This window comes from Dendrobates tinctorius, unplaced genomic scaffold (assembly GCF_039654945.1).
Source record: "Dendrobates tinctorius isolate UK_male_01 unplaced genomic scaffold, ASM3965494v1 ptg000199l, whole genome shotgun sequence".
In the NCBI taxonomy this organism is placed as follows: Eukaryota; Metazoa; Chordata; class Amphibia; order Anura; family Dendrobatidae; genus Dendrobates; species Dendrobates tinctorius.
Window position 1 is genome coordinate 3,490,285 of NW_027361866.1, and position 23,226 is coordinate 3,513,510.

Consider the following 23,226-nt stretch of genomic DNA (forward strand, 5'->3'; position numbering starts at 1 on the left):
ATCCACCTGGATTCTCGTTTCAATAAGATTTTATTTAAATGCCCTCCCTGCGGCGGTAAAACCAACTTCTCGATTCCTGCAAAGGAGAGAACATTAGGGTCATTTCCATGTGCATCTCTTACATGGTTAATTAAACGTGGGACTCCTTTTCCCGTTCTAATGGACTTAAAATGCTCACGAAAACGAATGTATAGCGGATGTATGGTTTTACCTATGTAGAAAAACCGACATGTGCAAAAAATCACATAGACTACATGGTCTGTCTTGCATGTGATCAAATCTGTTACTGTATGCGTGACCGCGCCCATTTGTAATGTACGATCAGTACGATGAAATTTACAATACGGACAATGGCCACACCTATAATTCCCTTGTGGTGTTCCTTTACTCAGCCAAGTGTCACGCTTAGTGACGATCCGATTCTTAACCAGAATATCTCTAATTCTTGTACTCCGCTTACATGAGATAAGGGGCCCTCTAGATACTATGCCGCTTAAATCCCTATCTTGTTCCAAAATATGCCAATTTTTTCTAATTGCTGCTCGTATCTGACGATCCATGGGACTATATCGAAAACAAAAGGTAAATCTCTTTTCATTTTCGACTCTTTTATTTTTTAGAGGCACAACTCCTCTAACTTTATTACTGTGCTGAGATGTTACTTTTTCAAGTGTGGTATCTAATAGAGCCTTAGGATATCCCCGTTGTCTGAACCTATTATATAACTCTCTAGATTGTGTTTCAAAGCCCTCCAAGGTATTATTTAAACGGTGGACTCTCAAAAATTGGCCATATGGCAATGAATTAATGGTATGTGATGGATGGAAACTATCATAACGCAATATGGAATTGGTAGCCAAAGGTTTCCTGTAAACTGACGTGCAGATTTCATTATCCTTTACTTCCAGCAAGACATCAAGAAATTCCAGCCGTGTCCCTCCAAAATTGTGTGTGAACAGCATGTTCATCTGGTTCACCTCATTTAGGTGACTGACAAACTTGTCAAAAGAATCTCTGGTGCCATCCCAGACAATGAACACGTCATCCACATACCTGAGATACAGTCTGATATGTTGAAAAAATTGTTTGGCATTGTAAACATATTTTTCTTCCAGGGCACCCAAAAAGAGATTGGCGAATGTACATGCTGCCGGGGTACCCATCGCGGTACCCACATTTAGATGGTACCACGTACAATCAAAAGTGAACGCATTGTGAGTAAGTATGAAATTCAAAGCTTCACAAACAAAATCCACAAAGCCCTGCTCTTTGCCTGTGGAGTTCAATATTTCTATAATAGTATCCACACCCAAGTTCTGGGGAATTCGTGTATATAAGCTCTCCACATCTATGGATGCCAGCATGAAGCCGGGTTGCCAAGCAAAGTCCCGTATCACATGCAGAAAAGCATTGGTGTCCTTTATGTACTACGGGATCTCTCCCAATAAAGGGCGCAGCAACCAATCAATATACAGGGACACGGATTCCGTAACGGATCCTATCCCAGATACGATTGGGCGTCCTGGGGGACAAGAAGCAGACTTGTGGATTTTGGGTACGTGGTACCAGTGGGGGCGCATGGGAAAATCCGGCAGCAATTTCTCTGCCTTTTTCTCAGAAATAACATCCATCATGACATATTTCCTGAGTAACGACCTTAATTTCCCTGATGTACCTGGGAGTGGGATCAGTCTTCAATCTGGTATATGTTACTGTATCAGATAGCTGTCGGTTTGCCTCAGAAAAATACATATCCCTGGGCAATAAAACCGTGTTGCCGCCTTTATCTGAGGGTCTCACTATGGTATCAGACCATTCTCTCATCTCCACCATGGCCTTCCTTTCTGAGTCTGTCAGATTAGAAGGCACTACAGGATATACCAATGATTCAGTAACGTCCAATCGTATCTGGGATAGGATCCGTCACGGAATCCCTGTCCCTGTATATTGATTGGTTGCTGCGCCCTTTATTGGGAGAGATCCCGTAGTACATAAAGGACACGAATGCTTTTCTGCATATGATACGGGACTTTGCTTGGCAACCCGGCTTCATGCTGGCATCCATAGATGTGGAGAGCTTATATACACGAATTCCCCAGAAGTTGGGTGTGGATACTATTAGAGAAATATTGAACTCCACAGGCAAAGAGCAGGGCTTTGTGGATTTTGTTAGTGAAGCTTTGAATTTCATACTTACTCACAATGCGTTCACTTTTGATTGTACGTGGTACCATCTAAATGTGGGTACCGCGATGGGTACCCCGGCAGCATGTACATTCGCCAATCTCTTTTTGTGTGCCCTAGAAGAAAAATATGTCTACAATGCCAAATAATTTTTTCAACATATCAGACTGTATCTCAGGTATGTGGACGACGTGTTCATTGTCTGGGATGGCACCAGAGATTCTTTTGACAAGTTTGTCAGTCACCTAAATGAGGTGAACCAGATGAACATGCTGTTCACACACAATTTTGGAGGGACACGGCTGGAATTTCTTGATGTCTTGCTGGAAGTAAAGGATAATGAAATCTGCACGTCAGTTTACAGGAAACCTTTGGCTACCAATTCCATATTGCGTTATGATAGTTTCCATCCATCACATACCATTAATTCATTGCCATATGGCCAATTTTTGAGAGTCCACCGTTTAAATAATACCTTGGAGGGCTTTGAAACACAATCTAGAGAGTTATATAATAGGTTCAGACAACGGGGATATCCTAAGGCTCTATTAGATACCACACTTGAAAAAGTAAAATCTCAGCACAGTAATAAAGTTAGAGGAGTTGTGCCTCTAAAAAATAAAAGAGTCAAAAATGAAAAGAGATTTACCTTTTGTTTTCGATATAATCCCATGGATCGTCAGATACGAGCAGCAATTAGAATAAATTGGCATATTTTGGAACAAGATAGGGATTTAAGCGGCATAGTATCTAGAGGGCCCCTTATCTCATGTAAGCGGAGTACAAGAATTAGAGATATTCTGGTTAATAATCGGATCGTCACTAAGCGTGACACTTGGCTGAGTAAAGGAACACCACAAGGGAATTATAGGTGTGGCCATTGTCCGTATTGTAAATTTCATCGTACTGATCGTACATTACACATGGGAGCGGTCACACATACAGTAACAGATTTGATCACATGCAAGACAGACCATGTAGTCTATGTGATTTTTTGCACATGTCGGTTTTTCTACATAGGTAAAACCATACGTCCACTATACATTCGTTTTCGTGAGCATTTTATGTCCATTAGAACGGGAAAAGGAGTCCCACGTTTAATTAACCATGTAAGAGATGCACATGGAAATGACCCTAATGTTCTCTCCTTTGCAGGAATCGAGAAGGTGGTTTTACCGCCGCAGGGAGGGCATTTAAATAAAATCTTATTGAAACGAGAATCCAGGTGGATTATGAATACACAGGCGACAGGTCCGCTGGGTTTTAATGATAGAATAGACATGGCTGTTTTTTTATGAAGGAGTTTATATTTTCCCTCATCTCCCTTGATGTTGATAGGAGAACTAGGTCACATATGTATACATGTGGCTTTTCTGGTTGGTACCTTTTTTCTGGAGTTTCTTCTTGCAGTTTGATGAACTTCCACATATTTGAGGCAAAGACATCTTTTTGAATTTGGTGGGTTTTCTTTCCCGTAACATTTGAATCGTTTAGTGACTTGTTTTTTGTTTGTATAGTATACGTGCACATATACATTGTGCGTTTTCACGTTTTTTGTTTTTTCTCTTTCTGTGAGTATATTAATAGTTCATTATAATAATAGTGAGACAGTTTTGTCTCTGAATACATATGATTGTAGATGTTTTCCATAAGAAAAAAGAAAAGAAAAAAATAGTAGTTTTCGACATATGAAAATAACAGTAGTCTTCGATACATGAATATGCATTGTAATTTATTTCTCGATGTAACCATTTTTCTGCTTGTGCAGTAAGTTGTATTTATGCTTTTGTATGTTGTAATGCATCTCAGCATGTTTTTAATTTAACAATGTCATTTAGACAGCAGCTGTGGAGGGAGGAGGTACGGAGTGATGTGATTTGCAAATGAACCCGGCACTTCCCCCCACTGTTTGACCCGTTGAAGCGCTCGAGCAGCGCGAAACGACCGTTGTCAGCCTTTCTTGCACTCCTTATGTCACTCCCCCGACTTGACATGTTTATGATATGTCAATAAATCAGTGAAACTTCCATCTCGATGAGTGCGACCTTTTCTCTTTGCATGGATTCCCAGGATTGACTGTTTCCAGGTCTGGCACCCGAGATTCCCAGCTGCTGGGCTTCTGTATGCCGCACATCATTTGAAGTCACACGGTAACAGCGGTGCCGTCCGCTTTTTATCTTGAGTTTTGTGATATATATATATATATATATATGTATGTGTCTCAATGACATGTATATATATATATATATGTACTCTATGTGTCTATATCTATTCTTTCTATTCTTTATTAAACATGTCCGTGTGATTTTACTGTATTGCAAAATGAATTGCCGGCTTTTGTTAAAGGACACCGGTGCGTATTTCTCGCAAGTCACACGTCTGGTCCATGTGTAATCAGTAATTTTCTCACCCCCATAGACTTGCATTGGCGTATTTATGGAGGAATACGCTGACAATCGCATGCTGCGATTTTCTCAGTCCCTATAATACGGCCGAGAAAAAAATCGGCTGATGGGAGCTGCCCCATACATTAATATTGGTCCGAGTGCAATGCGTTGTTTTTGTACTTCTCACTCTTCCATTTTTCTTGCTAGTGTGACTCCAGCCTAACTGCAAACATCGGATGCTATATTGTGCTCTGTATGAGCATCCGATATATGCAAGAAACTGGTGCATGCTGCGTTTTTTTTTTTTTTTTTAAATACAAATTCAGTCAGTGTAAAAAATCGCTCATTGGCACTGTCTCATTGAATAACATTGGTCTTTTTTTTTTAAATAGCATCATGTCCAAAAATACGGTGATGTGCACGAGCCCTTATGCGCAGTTTCATAGGTACCAGGTTTTTCATTGCCAAAAATGTAGGTTTCTGAAGTTAGGCTGGTTTCACATTTGCGTTAAAGGCTATCTTTATCACTGAGGATGCAGGCCATGCGCAGTATGCATTTTGGCGGCGCCTGCGTCCTTTTGACGGTGCGCCGACCAGCGCCAAATGCAACCTGTTGCAATTTGGTTGCGCTCGGCGCACCATTCTTAAACCTGTACTGTGGAAAAAAACATACATGTAACTTGCAAAAAAAAAAAAAAAATGCTGCAAATAGGCTCAAAAAACATTGCAAAAAAAGTAAAACCCTGCGTGCAGCCTTTTTCATGCCAAAAGAGTAGGTTGTGGCTGCAAAAACAAGGAGCATAAATGCTTAATGCAAACATAGCCTTAGAACAAATGAAAAAAATACCCTGCAGAAAATGCTGAAAGAACTGACATGGTATAGATTTGAAATTGTTTCAAATGTGCAAGGAAAAAATAAGCAGCGTGTGCACAAGATTTCAGAAAGCTCATTCACTTTGTTGGGGCAATAAAATACTACTTTTTTTCGCATAAAAAATGTGGGAAAACTGCTTCCAAAACATGATCTGTGAACATGCTCAAAAGCTTATACAGGTGCTCATGATGGGTTTTTGGTGAGTTTTTCACTGTGCCAAAAATGCAAAGTCTTAAGGTTCCAGCAAAGTGAATGGGATTTATGGACATCTCATGCCCACTCTTCTTCTTCTTTACTCTGCGTAAACTGACCCGCGGTGCGTGGCTCAAATCCGCAGCATGTCAATTTCTCTTAGGGTATGTTTCCATGGGCCGTATTACATCCGGATATGATGCGGATTGAACGCTGAGTACAGCTGCAGCGTTTAATCCACCGCGCCCAGATGTTACAGCATAGTGGAGGGGATTTTATGAAATCCCATCTCAAATGTAGAACCCAGCATGTCTGTTAACCTTGCGGAGATGCTCAGTCTCCGCAAGGTAAATAACCCGGTCTATGTATGCGATGCGGTGATACCGCATGTGTTAAATGAACACATCCGGAATCACAGCGTGTACAGAAGGGGGCGGGGCTTTGGGCGGAGCAGGGTTTCTGCTCCAGCCAATGCGCAGGCAATGCGTTAGTGGAAACATACCCTTACAGGTACGATGAGTTTTATGCACAGATTTTTCCCATAGCGCTCATACTCACTTGCGAGAGACTCACACGATTCTCGTTCGAGTCTCTCTCATGAAAATCCAGCACAGCCACCGGCACTGAGACCGGGTTGTGCAGCTGCATAGAAATACATGTAGCCACATGCTCCGGTCCCAGTGCTGGCGGCTGTTCCAGGTTTTCATACGAGAGACTCGCACGAGAATAGTGCGAGTCTCTCGCAAGTGAGTATGAGCCCATAGACTTAAATTAGATGTGGAAAATCCGCAAGTAAAAAATGCATATGCGTTTTTAGTGAGCTTACACAGTGGAAATGAGTCAAAAACGTATATAATTCATGTGACTGTGTCAATCAAGCTTTGTCAAAGTCAAATATCAGAAGGTATCAAAAATAAGGCAGCTTTATTTAAAGCATGACACACAAGCAAGATACAAAAATCGAGATGAAAAAAAAAACGCACACAATTATGCAATGAAAAATGCAAGTGACTTAATTTACTTAAGGCTATGTCCCCATGATCAAGAAATAGCAGCATTTTGGAAACATATTTTCGTTGTGTTCTAATCACGCAGGTACAGTAAATTCACATGTTTTCATTTAATGATGCAGATTTACTACATCTAATGCATTCCTATGGTGAGACTATGCAGTGCAGGCTAGAGTGTCCACTGCAGATGTGAAGGAGAGAATGGATAATGAAATCAATTATTAACCTTTCATAAGCTAGTTCATATGTAGTGTGACAAGATGGCGTCTGCATCCTGGAACAACGCCCTGGACAGAATACTTGGAATGTGAAGTGGATACACCAAAAGACTATATATGGAGCAGACCTAATATTGGACCAATCACAGACCGACATCATGGTTTCTCAGGAGATGTGTGACGCCCTCTTTCTGCCTGTTACATGATCCTTTGTTCGGTACTAATAAAACCAGTTCTGTGCCGAGTGAGGGGTATATATCTGACTTCTGTGTCCCATGTAATTCCTCTAAGCATGGACCCGCGGTGGAAGCCGTGTCATTACCCGTCTTGCTGTATTCTAACTGGACTGACTTTGCAAAAATCTGTACCTATGTCCCTGCACCCAGGGGGATCACTTACTTTTGAGTAATTTGACAGCAGTACAACTAATAGTACTGTGATGAAGGTCAATGTGACCGAAACGTCTACACTGTATGTACTGTAAAGATTAAAAGCACTTTTTGCATTGGAAATCATATATAGTGTGTGTCAAGTCTTTATATAGCCATTACGAGTTCATAGACACCAAGCATGTCTATGTCCTCTTTTATCTAAGTGGTGAAAAAAAATTCCAAAGTTTGCTAAGAAAAAAAAAAAAATTGCCCAATGTTCCGAGACCCGTAGCGTCTCCATTATTCATGATCTGGGGTCAGGTGGGGGCTTATTTTTTCTGTGCCGGGCTGATGTTTTTTAATGATACCACTTTTGTGCAGATACGTTCTTTTGATCGCCCGTTATTGCATTTTAATTCAACGTCTTGTCGACCAAAAAAAGTAATTCTGAAGTTTTGAATTTTTTTCTCGCTACGCCGTTTAGCGATCGGGTTAATGCTTTTTTTATTGATAGATCGGGCGATTCTGAACGCGGCGATACCTAATATGTGTATGTGGGATTTTTTTTTACTGTTTTATTTTGATTGGGGCGAAAAGGGGGTGATTTGAACTTTTAGGTTTTTCTTAATTTTTTTTATTTTTAAACATTTTTTTTTACTTTTGGCAAGCTTCAATAGCCTCCATAGGAGGCTAGAAGCATGCGCAACCCGATCGGCTCTGCTACATATGGGCGATGAGCAGATCGCCCATATGTAGCAGATTTACTGCTGTGCTTTCAGCGCCGACCACCGGATGGCGCTGAAAGCCATATGCCTGGAACAACCATAGAGGTCTCATAGAGACCTCTGGTTGTCCAGGCAACATGACGCCGACCCCCGATCACGTGACGGGGGTCGGCGATGAGGTCATTTCCGGCCCGGTGGCCGGAAATGCTATTTAAATGCCCGCTGTCAGCTTTGACAGCGGGATTTAGCTAGTTAATAGGCGCGGGCGGATGGCGATTCCGCTTGCGCCTATTGCGGGCACATGTCAGCTGTTCATAACAGCTGACATGTCCTGGCTTTGATGCGGGCTCAGCGCTGGAGCCCTCATCAAAGCAGGGGAGATGTCTGATGATGGACTGTGTCCGTCATTGGACATTAAGGGGTTAAATAGAGCGCAACTACTGACGGTGGGTTATTTGATATATTACAACCAAACTCCATTCATATTAATGTGGCTGATGTGCAATACCATGAACAACCAATGGTCAGGATGGTGCTGTATATTTTTGTATGGGAAGCAGCCATTTTTTTCAAATCCTGATAGACCCATTTAATGAATATGTACCACTCAGCCCCACAGTACAGCACTAGTGAAGCCACTCTACGACTTTATTAGTGTTTCAGGTCACACAGTTTTGTTTCTCCATCTGCAGTATAACAAAGTTATTATTCCAGGGAAGCATTGCGTATATGACATAGTGACTTGTAGATGTACTGTATAACAGCACACTTTGGGCCCGATTCATCATTTGTAGTGTTTTTCAAATCACTTTTCTTTCTTCCTCATCTTGTGGTATTCACTGATGTTTTCTGCCCCATATTCAGGAAAATGGCGCACGCTATTGATAAATTGTGTGAGGATTCAAAAATGGTGTCTTTTTTCTGTTACTAACCATTTTTGCAACTTTTTAAAGAAGAAAAGTTACAAGTTTCTTATTATGTAAAAATTCCTCAAAAATTGATGAAGTACATATTATCAATAGACGGGGGAACTGGAGTCTACTTGTGACAAATTTTGCAACTTTGAAATGTCACAAAGGATAAATCGGACAAAATATTTTGGAAACCACGCCAACAGTGGCGAACAAACCCCCCCTTAAAAAAAAAAGGTGAACAGACATAATACTGACCTAAAAAAGGTGCACGTGGAGCGATGAATTCGGAGCAAACAAAAAAGGGGCAAAACAGCAAAAACTCAAGAAAAAATGGCGCAAATGCAATAATGAATGGAGCCCTTAGTGTCTAAAGGACTATAATATTGACCAAAAGGATCTCCATGTGCCGTTATGCAGTGTCCATGTGTATCAGCATGCAAGAGATTACAGAATTGAGCTAAAGTTAGCTGCGATGTTACAGTTAAGCATACAACTCATTCATATACGCAATCACATTAACTACATGCACTGGTAATAGCGGCATTATTTTTATAGTTCTGCTGAGTAATGAGTGCATTGCACTATATTACACACAACTGAGGTTAATTATCCCTGCACACGGCTCCAGTGCATACATTGCAGAATGCTTTGGTTAAACAGTGGGCGCCAAGGTTCAGAACTATAGCCACTTTATACTTGTTTAAGCAGAACTAATTACAGAATATCTGTAAAACTGTCTGCAATGCTCCAGTCTCTACAACTCATTCTTGTGTCTGGTACGATGGCTGGTGGCTACAAGTTGAAATGCCATATAAATAATCAACTCTATTCCATTCAAGTCCATTCATCTTATTTCTCCAAAGAACATTGAAAAGTTGAACATTACCCCGTCCTGCACCAACTGTTCCGAACAGTATATTATTATATTAGGAAGTAGTTTTGTAGTTTGCAAACTAAGGCTAGGTACACATTAAGTTTGTGCCTAATGTTGGGTACCTATGCTTAGGAGGTATGTGTTTAATGGTAGCCACTAGTGATGAGCGAGTAAACTCGTTGCTCAGGTTTTCCCGAGCATGCTAAGGTGATCTCCGAGTATTTGGATGTGCTCGGAGATTTAGTTTCTGTTGACGTAGCTGCATGATTTGCAGCTACTTGACAGCCTGAATACATGTGGGGATTGCCTGTTTGTTAGGAAATCCTCACATGTATTCAGGCAGTCTAGCAGCCGCAAATCATGCAGCTACGTCAACAGAAACTAAATCTCCGAGCACATCCAAATACTTGAAGATCACCCAAGCATGTTCGGGAAATCTCGAGTAATGAGTTTACAGTACTTGATCATCACTTGTGGCCACTATACGAACAGATGCCACAGCATCCATGTATCGGTTGGTGTATACTTCTTTTCAGTAGCCTTCATGATAAGAGTCTGCTACAATTTCCTATACAATTAAATAAACAATATGCAAAAAAATATTGGCCAGATGCTGGATAAAAGAACACTTTTGGCCTGTCTGGTCAATGGGATCCTATGGCAACATTACAACATTTGTTGAAAAAAACTCTTAATATATATTGTAGGCAGATGTAGTGTGCACCTACAGTTGTGGCCAAAAGTATTGACACTCCTGCAATTTTGTCAGATAATACTCAGTTTCTTCATGAAAATGATTGCAAACACAAATTCTTTGGTATTATTATCTTCATTTAATTTGTCTTAAATTAAAAAATACAAAAAGAATTGTCCTAAAGCCAAATTGGATATAATTCCACACCAAACATAAAAAAGAGGGTGGACAAAAGTATTGTCACTGTTCGAAAAATCATGTGATGCTTCTCTAATTTGTGTAATTAACAGCACCTGTAACTTACCTGTGGCACCTAACAGGTGTTGGCAATAACGAAATAACACTTGCAGCCAGTTGACATGGATTAAAGTTGACTCAACCTCTGTCCTGTGTCCTTGTGTGTACCACATTGAGCATGGAGAAAAGAAAGAAGACCAAAGAACTGTCTGAGGACTTGAGAAACCAAATTGTGAGGAAGCATGAGCAATCTCAAGGCTACAAGTCCATCTCCAAAGACCTGAATGTTCCTTTGTCTACCGTGCACTGTGTCATCAAGAAGTTTAAAGCCCATGGCACTGTGGCTAACCTCCCTAGATGTGGACGGAAAAGAAAAATTGATAAGAGATTTCAACGCAAGATTGTGCGGATGTTGGATAAAGAACCTCGATTAACATCCAAACAAGTTCAAGCTGTGAGAAAGCTGGGTCTCCCTCAGAGGTCATGGGTCTTCCAGCAGGACAATGACCCAAAACACACTTCAAAAAGCACTAGAAAATGGTTTGAGAGAAAGCACTGGAGACTTCTAAGGTGGCCAGCAATGAGTCCAGACCTGAATCCCATAGAACACCTGTGGAGAGATCTAAAAATGGCAGTTTGGAGAAGGCACCCTTCAAATATCAGGGACCTGGAGCAGTTTGCCAAAGAAGAATGGTCTAAAATTCCAGCAGAGCATTGTAAGAAACTCATTGATGGTTACCGGAAGCGGTTGGTCGCAGTTATTTTGGCGAAAGGTTGTGCAACCAAGTATTAGGCTGAGGGTGCCAATACTTTTGTCTGGCCCATTTTTGGAGTTTTGTGTGAAATGATCAATGTTTTGCTTTTTGCTTCATTCTCTTTTGTGTTTTTTCATTTAAGACAAATTAAATGAAGATAAAAATACCAAAGAATTTGTGTTTGCAATCATTTTCAGGAAGAAACTGAGTATTATCTGAAAAAATAGCAGGGGTGTCAATACTTTTGGCCAGAACTGTAGCCTAACATACTTGCATCTACTATTAAGCCTAAGAGTGCCTGTAGACGAGCGTATGAAATATCGTCCGAGTTTCATCCAGAAAACTTGGATGATTTTCTTTCTAATTTTCATCGGTGTGTCTAATATTTACATGTTTGTGACGTCCATGTTCGATCTTTTTTTATATGTTTCCTAGGTTCATAATAGATATCTGTCTGTAAAAATTCAGATGCTGCTCTGATAGTCCGTGTCGGATCCAGTTTTTTTCTCGCACCCATAGATTTGAATGTGTGAGTTTCATCCGAGACCTGGATGACAGTAGAGCATGCTGACAGTCAGAACAAGAAAAAAATTATTCATCTGAGCTGCAGTATTAAATAACATGTGTCAGCGTGCTGTCCGACAGCACACGTCCGATTTATATGCTTGTCTGCATGAACCCTAAAGTGAAGAATACCCTTTCAATAACACTGCTTAGAGGGTGTAGAGATAAAATGTTGCATCTTTTTTAAGTTTGCTGTTTACTTTTACCTTCACTTTTATTGCTTAAGATCTATTCCATGTATCTGAGTGTTCTGCTATGAAAACAATGCTGATATTAAATGTCTTTCTCCAAATAATCAAGGAAAGCTGCCTCTTACCGAGCAGTGTGATAATAGAGCTCATGCGCTACTGACTCATGCCATGTACTAGGCATACAGCCAAATGAAAGGACCTGTCTGGGGTTGTCCATAAAATAGGGTATCAATGTGAGATCTGTTGGGGTTCAGCCCCTGGCACCCCCCATTGACCAGCTCCAGAAGCCCCCAGATGTGAGCGACATCACCTAGTTGATGGGAGGGTGCCTGCTGTCAATCCCCAACAAATTTCATATCGCTTAGTTATCCCAAGGACAGGTCATCACTATGCGAGTCCTGGAAAACCCCTGTAAGATCTGCTTATTGTTAATTAAACTTCACTTAGTAAAATAAAAATGTGAAAAGAGTAAGGCCACGTTCACACATTCAGTATTTGGCCATTTTTTTACCCCAGTATCTGTAAGCCAAAACCAGGAGTGGGTGATAAATACAGAAGTGGTGACGGGTTTCTATTATACTTTTCCTCTGATTGTTCCACTCCTGATTTTTAGCTTACAAATACTGATGTGAAATAGTGACCAAATACTGAACATGTGCATGAGGCCTTAGAAGGATCGCATATGATACATGTTCTGACTATATAGTTATTCTAAGAAAATGGTGGAGCTTTATTATTCAGTAATTGTTCTGTTTTAGTCAATACGACACACATTTATGTTTTTCTTTGTATGTATGTGATATGCCACTTGAAAGTCATTACCACACCAACATGTGAATAAACAGTGTTCTCTATGCACACACCCCCTGAAGAAGTGAGACGAAACCTGCGTGAGGCAGAGGGATGTGGGATCTGCGCTGCATTTACTGTACCTCCTACAACTACACCTTTATTAAAGGTAACAAACCAATTCAAACATGATAGTACATAGTAGAATATGTACATGAAACTCATAACATGCCACTGAGCTATAAGGACTAGGGATGAGCATAGTCGTGGAAGTTTGAGTTAGGATACCCAACTACCCAACCACAGCTTTAGCCCAAAGTTCGTTTGGGGTACCAGAACTTTACCCGTAGTTGAACCAGAACCCAAATCACATTGAAATCTATGGCGACGTAATCTTGGGATCTGTCTCTCTTTCTTTCAGCAACAGACTTCCCCCAGAACGCCGAACTTTGCACCAGACTTCCTGGAAGATGTCCATGATCAGCGTCTAGAATCAGACACTAACTGTTCGTTTTGAACCTCAACTTTTAAGTTCGGGTTCGTTCATCTCTAATAATGGCGTAAATCTTGTGAATTAACAACTATTATCCATATGCTATTACAATTTGTATTGTTGTGGCTTATGCTGGATTTAACAGGTCTGCCTTATATGTCCCTCATATTGGAGGCACCCTATTAAACATATGTAGTTTTATTAGTATGCTGTACTTTTAAATAATTAAAAACTTTTTGTATATTGAAGTTTGAGTGTTCACTTTGCTCACTTGGCATCTTGAATATGGTGACTTAGGCAGTGTTCATGTTACATATTCATGATAGTAACACTGTATATATCAGAAGATTATTAACTTATGGGACATAGTTTATTGTAGATTATTGATGTTACTGTATGTACGCAGCCTTATCATCACTTTAGTTTTTGGTTAAATCAAATTTTAAAAGTAAATATATATAAACAATAAATATATCCCTATAATGTGTATACATAATACCACTTATCACTGATTCCCAATGGTCTTATATCCAAAAGTAAAGTATTGTAAAGACAAAGCAACAATTAGTATCTTCCCTATCCTCATCCCCATCCTGTATAAACTAGATTTATTGAAAAATGAAACTTAGCTTAGAAATGTGGTTAGTTTCTCAGAAAATGAAAGATAAGCAAGAATTGAAACTTGTTCTGTTGTGTGTATTAACTGTGATTAGTTGCATGCCACTCCACTAATATTTCTATTGGTCCTTTAGCAAGACCTGATGATTGGTTTCTTAACTCTGCATAGGCTGCTTTCTTATGATTTTGTTGTATGTTTTTATGAGTTTCTATAAACTATAAAAACTTGCATACATCTCAATAAAAGAAGAGTAAGGGTTCGTGCACACGATTGTATTTTTGGTCTAAAGCTAGTTTCACACTTGCGTTAGGAGGTGCAGCACATGGCCGCCGTGCAGCTCTGCCCCCTGATGCGCCTCCTCCGGTCAGCTCCGCCTATGGGTGCATGACGCTGCATGCGACCTGCGCACCCTATCGTTAGCATTGGGTACACAGGCCGTGCGCTGGTACGCTTTTGCCGGCGCATGTGCCGTTTTGACTGTGCGCCGAGCGCACCAAAATGCAACACGGTGCGCTTGGCACACAACGGCGCACCGGCAAAAGGGCGCATGCACCGGCAAAAGCGTACCAGTGCATGACCTGCGTACCCAATGCTAACAATAGGGTACGCAGGTCGCATGCAGCATCATGCACCCATAAGAGGCGCTGACTGGAGGGGGCGCAGCAGGGGGGCAGAGCTTCACTGCTGCCGTGTGCTGTGCCTCCTAATGCAAGTGTGAAACTAGCCTAAGTGTGATCTGAAAATACATCGGATCGCACTCGGACCAATGTTATTCTAGGGGTCAAGCAAACGTCCGCCTCAATTCAAGTAAAACAAATTGCTGCATGCCCAAGTTTGATCTGATTCAGATGGCACTTGGCCATGCAAGTCAATGAGTCCAAGGAAACCATCAGATTGCACTCGGATGATATCTGAGTGGACTCCGATTTTTACGGACTGACACAATGGAGAAGATGGATCATTTTTTATTCTTCATCTTCTCCTCATCTGAGAAAATTGGATCACACTATGATCACAGTCTGATCAAACTCTGATCAGAGTGTAATTAGCATAATTGGCCCGATTCTCTCAGATGCTTGTGTCACCCTAGCCTTGTTTTGTATTACACATTGTGCCTGGGTGTCTTATCTCTTGCTCTCCAGTGTGCTGCATTTCATTGGAAACCATCTGGCAGATATGGTGGCCTGAGCTTGGACCCAAATTTGTTCTCCTGCAGCACAGATGATCTCCCTCGACAGTATATAAAGCACATATGCTGTCACTTAAAAACTGGTATAAGTGGTATAAGAATCACACATTAGTTATAGCAATGAAAAAATATTGCTAAGTAGTTAGAAATTATTCAAGTTATTTGTAGCAGAAAAAAACACACAAGGATGGAAGAAATAAAGAATAGAAAAGAGGGGAAAAATGAGAGGGAGAAATGGGAATTCTATTGGATGGTGCCTTTACTGTACCTCCGTATCCCTGATGTCATATGGCACATGCTAAGGTTTATTCCATCAAATTCCATATAAACTGAGCAGAACAAAAGTGTGTCATGCTTCATCAAATGCTTTATGTATAGAACTGATCTCTTCTAGAAGAATTGCTACTGGAAAGGAAAAGTTCTGCTCTTACAGCAGACACTGGAGCCAATACGGCAACAGATAGATGCCAGTATGACTTGGTACTAGGAGTGACACAGTGTGCTGCTATAATGTCACCGTGCACACAGCACTATTGTTAGGTGTACCTAGATTGGAAAAGCTAAAGCTGGTTTCACATTAGTGTTTTTTTTGCACAGCGCATCGTGCGCTTCCATGCGCATGCATCGTGCGCTTCCATGCGCATGCACCATGCGCCCCTGTGTTTAACATGGTGGGCGCATAGTCTAGCGTTTGTACGCGGACGTATGCATTTTCGTGCACATGCGTTTTTTGTAGTGTGCGCCTAGGCACGCCCGATGCAACCTGGTGCATTTTTGGGTCCGTCCAACGGTGTAAAAAAAAAACGTATGCTCACGCTAGCGCACGGAGTGTTCAAAAATAACACATTGCAGTCTATGAGAACGCAGGCGTGCGCATGGACATGCGCACGCCAGCGTTTGATATCACATGCGTTTTAAGAGTTAACATGGCTACAAGCTGGTTAAAACGCATGCGCCTAAAAAACGCAAACGCAGGCAAAACGCATGATGCGTTTTTTGCATGCATTTCTATTGCACACAAAGTGCAGCGCTGAAAAACGCTAATCTGAAACTAGCCTTATAGCAATAGAACATGTTGGTAACAAAACTGATTTAACCCTTAAATGTATAAATACATGGCTCTCATGTCAAGTGTTTTACTTCGATTTACGCCCAATTTAATGGTCATGGACAAGGCTTGGCTTTTCTCAAGCCAACAACAATGCAAATCAAGAGTAGAAGGAAGATGGCTACGATATCTAGCGATTCCTAAATGAGGAAAGATTTTGCCGCCACTTCAGATAGCGCAAAATTAAAGACCGCTGGGAGTTAACAGCTTTGTCCTGTAGAGTTGTAATTAGTTTATTTGCCACAGCTTTTGATGACTTCCTGACCTACAGCCTAAGCTCAGCATCAGAAAGCAAATGACTGATTGATTCAATTACCGTGCTGTCTTCTCATTCACCATCCCTTCTGTGATGGTGCTGGACACTCTATATTAATGATGCTCCAGATTGCTCCTTCTGCGTCTCTTCGAATAATGATCTGTTTGATGTCTACTATTATTTTCGCTATGTTTATGAAGACACACAAGTGTCATGGTGTTTTGGTCATGATGTGGAATTTTTAATTCTAATTATTTTATCTCCAAAGGCTCAAGGAAGCGTCTGATCTACCAATTGTCTTCTTTACTAGAGGTTTATTTTTTGATATCCATAAATTCATTAGAAAATGTCTTCTTTTTTTGAACCTTGGATGTTTCTCAAATAATTCTCAAAAATGCAGTTACCATTAATTTAAAGCTATAGATTGTTGCAATTTGGTTGCATCATAGAAATGTAGCATTGTAAGCCAGTAACAGAAATGCCCCATTGCCACAGTGGTCACTAATGGTTTTGTTCAGTAAGGCTCCTTCTTTTCTTTTACTATTCAACTCCCACTTTCGACAGTGACAATTACTATATAACACATAACAGTAAGTGACAAAGACATGTTTAAGGCTCATGCTGTGTCTACTGGATAAAGCCATATTTCTAGATAGTAGCTGTCTACATCAAGAAAGCCGAACTATTCCACCTCCTACAGCATATGACAGAAGTTAGGAAAGTTATTATATAGAAGAATGACATTTGCAAATATAACAAATTGCTAACTTTTAGTATGATTTTAGTATATTCAGGTCTCTGGACATGAAAGTAAGAGAAAATGGGATAAATAATAAAACTGTGGACTAATATTTGACACTGTGAAGAGTTAGTATGAAATTGAATAGGAGAAGGCTGGCTAATAAATGACTGGAGGCATGAATATGAAATGGCCATTTGTGGTGCCGGTCTTCTTGCTTTATTTGTAAGTTAGTTTTCAAAGCACAATTTGCCTCCCAGTCATAGTGCTTTCTGTAAAAGTCAATGTGGCAATTACAATTGCCTTTCTGAATTCCTTGCCAGACCTCTCATGCTATGAAACAAAGTATGGAAATCTGAGGAAGGAGATGAAACGTAGGTGAAATGATGAGTGAGCCATTATCAGAAATTGGAAGAACCGGGGATTGGAACCATCTCTGCCAGTCAATAAGGAAGTTTATATAAAGTGTGTCTGACATTGTTTTTCACGGTCATACGTGAGAGTAGGGGTCCTTTTACATTAGTCGATGTGCGTCAGTTAACCACTGCCGATCAGCCGATTGGCAGTCGTTTATATAGGTAGACCCCACTTCTGAAGTGCATTGAACAATCCCTAGGCTGCCATTGTTCTCGGCAGCACATTTTCTGTTCACAAAGGATGATGTGCTGCTGAGAATGATGATTTAAAATCATGTCACCCAACTAATGAGCATTTTGCTTATTTTACAGGTGATCGTCAACCTGTTTGCACAGCAAGATTGTCGTGAAAGGAGAGCTCATTCCTGATAATCTTGCAATGTAAATGCACCTTAACCCAGTACAGCTCTACAAGAGAAGAGAAAACAACCAGAGGGTAAGTCAGTTAAGACATTAAGAGACGAAAGGCCAATGTGGAATACTTACTCCTGACATAGGGGTGTAGGCAGGAGGAGGGCTGTGTCCAATTTCACTCTGATAGGAAAGAAAATGGGATGACGGATATAAGAATGAAAAGAATTCATGAGCTGTATGAGCTAGTAAGAAAAATGCATGCAGCAAAGTGATGCCACCTCCTAACTATTGGTGCATGTATATTTCATACAATACCATAGAAATGAAGGCTACATGACGCTATGACATTGCTCAGAGTCTGCACCATCAAGCAAACTAATTTAAGGGTGATAAAAGATGCCTAACAAGAGGGTAGGAAAAGAAATCAGTGACCATAAGAATTGTTTTCAAGTACATATTGGCTGGTTCTCTGTCCATCAAGGGGGCATCACTTTGGGTTGCTCTCTCAAAACATTGAGGTGCACTTTTCTCAAGATCTATCATTGTCTATAGTCTTTCTTCTGTCTTTCTCTGAGAGCCTCTCTCATTTCCACAGCACTGAGATAGCCTAATTAACAACTACATAGAAATACTATGCAATGTGTTGCATATAACTTTACCCCTAGGCTGGCCTAAAGGCACAGGTCTATCAGGCCCATAGATAAATCAGATGCCAAAGTGAGTTTCTAGAGAAGTTTGAAGGTCGAAATCTGCCATCCAAACCATGTCTTGAAACCTTTTTTGATGACATAGTAATCTCCAAGGGAACTGTGGCCACCAAGATTGCCTGATTTAACACCGCCGGATTTTTTCCTTTGGAGTCATTTGAAAGGTCGGGTGTTCATTAACAAGCCACAAGATTTACAGACACTCCCATAAAACAGACAGCAAGAAATTCAGTTCAGGCTATGACCCCAGACATCCTCTGGAATACATTCAACCATATGGAATGGCTCGTTCAGGTGTGCTTGTATGTGAACAGTGGACATTTTCAACACTTGCTTTAAAAAATCAGTTTCTAACAAACCATGGTATGTACAGTCCAAATTTCAGTTGGATAGATTGTCTTTTTAGAAGTTACAGCAATTTTTCCTGGTAAAAGTAGCAAGCGAATCACCCTATAGTTCACCCCATAGGCAAAATTAGTGATAGATCCAGAATATTCTAGACTGCGTGTTCTGTTATTTTATATTTTGAAGCCATTTAATGTGAACAACAGAATTTGTATATTTGATATAGGCTTTGTAGTGTTGAACAAAATTCAGTTGAATCTGACAGCGAATATAAAACACGGGTGATTCCAGTCGTCTCCCGATTGCCTATGCTGACAAGGTTTGAAGGCAGTAATCTATGGAACCCGAATCAAGTCATCCTACAATAAACATGACAGTAATAGACATTTCCCTTGACTTGACATTAGGATCCTGGAATACTAAGTACAGCTCCATTCAAATCTAATTTATTGCTATCTGAGCTTGATGTTTTTGCATTCTCTTTAATGCTTTCATGTCAAAACAGAGGCCTCCGATTCCAGTAGTTGCCACATCAATATGCAGGAAAGACCACTCTGGGAATTAAAAGTAAGTGCTATATAATAACATGATGCATCAGATCCTGGAATGAAAAACTGTATAGAATTTATGAAAGTATGATTTCCTAAATTGGGACTTTAATTTATTTTTTCTTCATTTACTGTTGTTTCTATAGTATCAACATAAGGCCCTGCATTAGGTTCACCTCTGCATTAGGAGATTCTCTTTTTCTGCTTTTTCTAGGATAAAAATGGAATTCATCGAGGGATGGGTCTGACAAATGATAGACACCAATGTACAATAATAGGGTACGTTTGGTCTCCAATACAGTGTTTCCCATTTGACCAGAAAAATTATGGAAACTCATCGTGACCTATTATAGTCAAAGACTCTGTCATGTAGTTTTTGTGTTATTTCACAAAATAATCCCATGCATGATGACATCCATCTTTTCTTTTTTGTCTAGGAATAGAAAAATGGAGTTTCCGAGTGCGAATGTAAACCTTGCCTAATCTGCACTGCTGTACAAAGAAAGTCATTAGAGATGAGAAAATTTATTGAAGTGGGATTGAATACAGAGTTTTTGCAATTTGCTCTGCCATTTTGTTGAAATATAGAGGGCTATCAAAAGGTTAAAAAAAAATAATGTTAACCTGACTGTTCACCTGTCCTGCTACCCCCACAGCCTATTGTCCAATCCAACTCTTCTTTTGGCCTTCCCCTGTCGTATGCATGTTCTTCGGCCAGCTTCACTCTGGGCCACAGCTTACAGACTCAACTCTGCCTCTGATGTCCCTGAATGCCATGACATTGCGGTGTGCATCCACCGAGGCGCTGATTAGGCCTAAAGCAATGCATGTCCTTACCCTTGTGGTGACATCATGATGTGTACAGTGATAAAATGGCATGTACTGATGTCTGAGGCTGGTGGAGACAGAAGTCGCAGACCGAAGAAGGCGCGACAAGGGAAGGCAAAATTAAGAAGTATGCAGCACCGGACGGCAGGTTGCTGAGGTGAGTTTTTTTTTACATCCTACATTCATTATGCTCTGGCATCTGGAAGATCACCATAGCATAATAAGGAACATTCAATTTGCTTCAAATAACTTTAATGCATATGGATTTTCCCTGATAAATTCTCTTGATTTGCTAATTTTCAATGTCTGCAGATTCAAACAATGTTAATTATCATCATTTTCATTAATCCCAGTACCCAATGGAGCTCACAATCTATGATAATTTCCTTGTCATGTAATACATCAGAATTCATTTAAAGTTTTTGAAGAATCTGAGATACCTGGAAAAAATCAATGCAAACAAATGGAGAACATAGAAACTGTGCTATGAAGATGGATGTTCTCCCCATATTAGCGTTAAGTCACCATGCTTCCCATGCTGAAGAACTGTACTCACTTATCACAGTACACTAAAGGTACTGTCACACTTAGCGATGTACCAGCGATCCCGACTAGCGATATGATGCGGTCAGGATCGCTGGTGCATCGCTAAGTGGTCGCTAGTGAGCTGCCACACAGGCAGATCTCACCAGCGACATCGCTGTGGACGGGGACGCTACTTACCTGTCACACCAGGCGATCCTGCGTCCTCCCGCCCGGCTCCACGCGTCGCTCGTCCTCACAGCAGCAAGCGCCGCAGGAAGCTGAAGACGAGAAACAGTCCAGCCTGTTCTCGCGCGATCAGCGATAACCAGCGGAGGAGTGGTCGTAGGTAAGTATCACACACAGCGATATCGCTAGCAATATCGCTATAACGTCACAAGTTATAGCGATATTGCTAGCGATATCGCTTAGTGTGACATGCCCTTTAGGGCCTGATTCATCAAAGCTTTTACGTGTAAAAAAATGTATAAAAGTTACAAAATTTTGGAGGAACTTAAATCTTGCAATATTTGGTGTTTTCACACCATTTTCACCCGGTTTTCACAATGTTTGAGGAGCTGGGGTGAGACGGGAGGCATGGCGACAAGTGCTCATCAAATTCACAAGAGGCAGGGACTGGAGTACGATTTGTTGAGAGCTGCATACAGAGGTGTATGCCACTCCTCCGGCGTTCCTGATTCATAAAGTGGCATATGAGTCTTCATGAATCAGGAGCATCTGATTCCAGCATATCTCATCAAGACCGGCTTGGGCAATGTCAGTGTTGATGAATCGGGCGCAATGTGTGCACAGAAATTAGCATAGCCATATACAGTAGTTTTGGAATATATTACTCAGTGTTACATTACAGTCACCTTTACAATTTGTTGATTACTGAAGTCAAAGCCGGTAGGTTTAATCTGGCAGGATGAAATACATAACATTCTCTATATTGTGTTATGACACTGTATTACACAGCTGATAAAGCAGAACGGAGTCCAAAAACAGACCTCAAGCAGAAAACCCTTTCAAGTGTGTCTTTGCTCATGAAATTATTTCCCAGACAGAACTGATGTTTGCTCAGGCTGAAATGTTTCTCATTTCCCTCACCAGATACATTTGATAACAGTGACTGCCTATGAAATATCAGTAAATCTTCCTTTCCTGGTACCCCAAGAGCAATGTACCTCAAGTAAATCGCAGCACAGTTTTACTTTCTACAGTTATTGCTAGATTATTATTTTTTTTTACTGAAATGCGTATTTTATTATTGACCTTTAAGAGTTCCCTCATTTGATATTTCCCTGCTTCTCTGGTAGCTTTGAGTCTCAGGTACATGGCTGTTAGCTCCATGACTTGAGACACCGGAGGAGAGAAATGTCGGAGACAACAGTAAATGTGAATAAACATAATTTTCTGTATATTAAACACCAAAGTATTGACTTTATGAAGATCATTTTCTCTTCTTTTTGGTCTATCGGCCTTAAACCAGCTGAAACTGAACAAGGCAGACCCTGTCAGCGACCGGTATCATTAGTTATAATTGCTGTGTTCTGATGGTTGGAAGCATAATACGCTGCATGTTATAATATCTACAACTTAGGGCTATTTTTACGCAATTTCAGTGATATAGGTAAAAGAGTGACATAGTCACATAGTTAATGTTCAAAAAAGACAAATGTCCATCAGGTTTAACTGAGGGATGGGAATTGATAATGGGAATGGGGTATATGGGGTATATGGGGTATATTCAGACTCCCTACACTCATCATTGTCCCCAATCTCTTCTTTGTCCTGTCCTGATCTGGCTGTACATCACTTCAATGACACTCTTAGAAGCACCCTTGACCAAGTAGCTCCCCTCACCCTCAGAACCTCCAAACACAGAGTGAAACAGCCCTGGCTCACATCGCAAACCCGATTTCTCCAGCGATGCTCTAGGTGTGCTGAACGCTTATGGAGGAAAACACACACACCAGAAGACTTCATACACTTCAAATTTATGTTAAGGACATATAACTCTGCCCTTCACCTCGCCAAACAGACCTACTTCACCACCCTGATCTCCTCACTATCCAACAACCCCAAGAAACTTTTTGACACCTTTCACTCCCTCCTCAGGC

General features: G+C 40.7%; 1 protein-coding gene across 1 annotated transcript in view; it reads right to left on the reverse strand.

Moving 5' to 3' along the window:
- The window catches only part of ERBB4 (erb-b2 receptor tyrosine kinase 4), a 1,457,122-nt gene that overhangs the window by 27,610 nt on the left and 1,406,286 nt on the right, over positions 1–23,226 (reverse strand). Inside the window, exon 26 of the mRNA XM_073553209.1 lies at positions 18,286–18,333. Coding sequence (XP_073409310.1) covers positions 18,286–18,333 — 48 coding nt within the window. The remainder of the gene's footprint in view (positions 1–18,285; positions 18,334–23,226) is intronic.